At 34.5% G+C, this 3,185-nt stretch overlaps 1 protein-coding gene across 1 annotated transcript; it reads right to left on the bottom strand.

The window, feature by feature from the left end:
* Positions 1 to 341: 341 nt before the first annotated feature.
* On the bottom strand, positions 342 to 2,853 carry LOC127129514 (uncharacterized). The gene is made up of 10 exons (XM_051058679.1): positions 2,850 to 2,853; positions 2,720 to 2,737; positions 2,421 to 2,536; positions 2,237 to 2,350; positions 1,736 to 1,786; positions 1,358 to 1,446; positions 1,219 to 1,279; positions 1,012 to 1,086; positions 745 to 855; positions 342 to 580 (listed from the first exon to the last, which is right to left on the bottom strand). The coding sequence occupies exons 1-10, from the start codon at positions 2,851 to 2,853 to the stop codon at positions 452 to 454; spliced, it is 768 nt and encodes a 255-aa protein (XP_050914636.1). The 3' UTR covers positions 342 to 451.
* Between the last annotated feature and the right edge of the window lie 332 nt (positions 2,854 to 3,185).

Raw genomic sequence — 3,185 nt, forward strand, 5'->3', positions numbered from 1 at the left:
GAAAGCGCCCTCTAAAGTGGAAACTTTTAAGGGTTTAGAGGGCGCTTTTACTGGAAAGCGCCCTCTAAAGTGGAAATTTAAAGGGTTTAGAGGGCGCTTATTTTGAAAAGCGCCCTCTAAAGTGGGTGGTTATTTAAATTTTTTTTTTTAAAAAACGCTATATTTTTTTATTTATTTTAGACAACCTGTATATTGAAGCAGTACACCTAAAACTGTATAATTTGAAGCCCTTTTTCACACATTGCATTCAACAAGCCTTATATACAACAATCCATACATATACAACAATCCACTGATATATAATCGTTTAACTTCTAAAGATTCTAAATATACAACCAATTCATACAAGTAATAATTTCAATAAATGCATACAAATCCTATAACTTCATCCAATCACGTGGATCTCTCTGCCTTGATCTACTGGCTTGTTTATCTACACTTAGTATATTCCTCAAAACTTTTTCACTTGAACTTGCTTGCCCTGCCTTGATCCAGATTCAAGCATTGCCTCTAAAAGAGCAACGTCTCTCGCACCCTCGACAAAAGAGAGGCGGTGCTCGGGTACAAACTGACTACCCTTCTGCAAAATAGAAATAAATTAGACTAGAGAATTCATACTAGCATGGACATTTAATTGAGGATAAGAAAGGAATGTAATGAACAAAAATATATGCTACGAGTTTGACACAAAACTACAAAATTAGAAGGTGGAATTGTGGAAGCATTTTGCAGGAATCTTAATACCTTGAGGGTGTTTTCAGAAACATCATTAAAAAAAGCTTTTAATTCTTCAGTTACTCCACTGAATGGGAAAAATGAGCTTTTGCATTGTCCATTAGCATCATATAATGAAACCTATATAGCATCATAACGTCAGAAAACAATAAAGATAACTGAAAGTGATTTGAATAAATTAATTGCAACTTTAGTGGATATTGAAGGAGAAGTTCAGATCTACCTAAGCTATTACTTTTGAAAACCTATAGTGTAACTTATAACTATAGTATATACCAGGTATCCGTGTTGTCCTTGGAATCCTCGCTCAATTTGAAGGGTTCCATTCGTGCCAACAACTCGCCACAAGATCTATAATGTGTTTAATGCCATGATTAAAGACTTGAATGAAAAATGCATGAATAATGAACATATCTACTGTTTGGGATGTGTAGCACGCGTGCACGTGTGTGTTTGTAAGATGAGGGATCATTTACCACATGCCTTGTGGGATCTGGAGGAGACAACCATTACAAATACTCCTGAGCATCCATTCTCCAAATGACTGATGAAAAACATTCCAAAAATAATTCACATTTCTGTCGAGTATTTGTAAAGTCATTTCTGGAAAATAGAGGCTTACAAGACAGATGATAAATTATCTGGTGGTGGTAAGATCAAATCCACATGCGATGTCATAGCTGAAACTGAAACTACCTCACACCCAACAAGCTGTCGAGAATAAAAGGAGATGGCCATTAAATTATTATAAGATTCAGATGCCAGAAAGTCCCATTTGATTTAGGTTTCAGAATGGTTCATTCATAGTTAGTAAGAAAGTTTTGATAAAGAGTGGTTCATTCATAATTTAAGATTCAGATGCCAGAAAGTCCCACTTGATTTTACTACACCAATGATAATCAGAGTTTTCTGCAACATAAATTGCATTAGGAAATACAGAAGAACACAAGTTAATGAATAAAATTGTCTGTGAATTAGACAGTAAAATTTTGAATATTACCATTCTTAACCCCGCAATGAAATGCACACCCATATCGAGAATAAAGCCTCCCTGCCAGAAAGAAAAAAAATGATAACTTCACATAAGGAACCAAATAATGTTGAGAAAAACAGGATAAAATTGGTATGCAAAATGCTAATAACACAGGAAGTTAATAAAAAAATTCAGAATTTTAAATAGCCAGTGCTAGTATAGCCTGATTTAGGAAATACAGAAAACCATAATGAATGTTAATGAATATAGGCCAGAAGTCCGTAGTACTCCATCGGCGATGTCAAATAAACTAAAAAGAATTCATATCTGAGAAAGAAATCTCAGTCTTATTTTGATAAAGTGTGTAAATTTAGGAAACATATTCAATTATTAAATTATAAAGTAGATTTTCCCCCCTACATTTTTATGCCAGAATAGTAGAGTTGATTAAGTGATTCAAAGCTACGCCAGATACTCTCCTGTACTAAAACAAATACTGAATGTGTAACTTAATTTCAAAGCACATACAGTAAAACTGCGTCTCCAAGAACTTGAAAAGTATGGGTTTGAACTGTTCATTGATCCTTCTACAATAACTTGGACACTCATCATTTTGCCAATGTCAGCAATTAGCTTCTTGCCCTGCCAAACAAACTACGTAAATGGACAGGCAGATTCATAGGTTAAAATGTCAAAACAGAAACAAAAATACCTCAATTAAGGCGGGTTCAAAACGATAATTTTCAGCCACAGACCAAATTATTTGGCCAGGAGCATTAGCAGAAATCGATTTGTACGTAGATAATGCAGTTTCCAGCTCATTTATACCTGCAGTATCAGATTAATGTTAATCAAGTTGAGAGTTTAGGATAAGGTAACTGAAACTTTCATATAGTAGGGAAAGAGATAATATATGTGGATCACCTAATAAAAAGAAAGAGAACGGCAACAATATTAATAGTAAAAGAGAATCTCTACCAAGGGCCAGCAAAAGTTAGAGCTACTACTTACAAGATGCTGCAGGTTTCTCTTCATATCCACAAAATCAGCCACCAACACACACAGTACATTCAAATAAAGAGGAAATATAGTCAGAGGCACAAAAAGATTAATAACAAAATTATGATTATCAAATGTTAACCCATAATGCCTACTTTTTCTACATCGAGAAACAAATGGAACAGTTGGTGAAATTTAACCCATAATGCCTAGTCTCCATTGCTAGCATTGCAACACAATAATTATTGTTGAGAATACTCAATTGTATGAACCAAGAAAAATGAACAATAGCGAACGTCAGAAGAGAAACCAAGTAATATGAAGATTAGAAAAATACCTAGGGTGTCAAAATCGAACAGCTAACAACGAATTAATAGAAGGAGGAAACGTTGTAGATCTAACAGAGGTGGAAGGAGAACGCCTTAGAAGTAGCGAAAATCGTAGCAGTGAGAACCCTAACGTGAAAAAGAACGAAAAT

Source organism: Lathyrus oleraceus, chromosome 3 (assembly GCF_024323335.1).
Source record: "Lathyrus oleraceus cultivar Zhongwan6 chromosome 3, CAAS_Psat_ZW6_1.0, whole genome shotgun sequence".
NCBI lineage: Eukaryota > Viridiplantae > Streptophyta > Magnoliopsida > Fabales > Fabaceae > Lathyrus > Lathyrus oleraceus.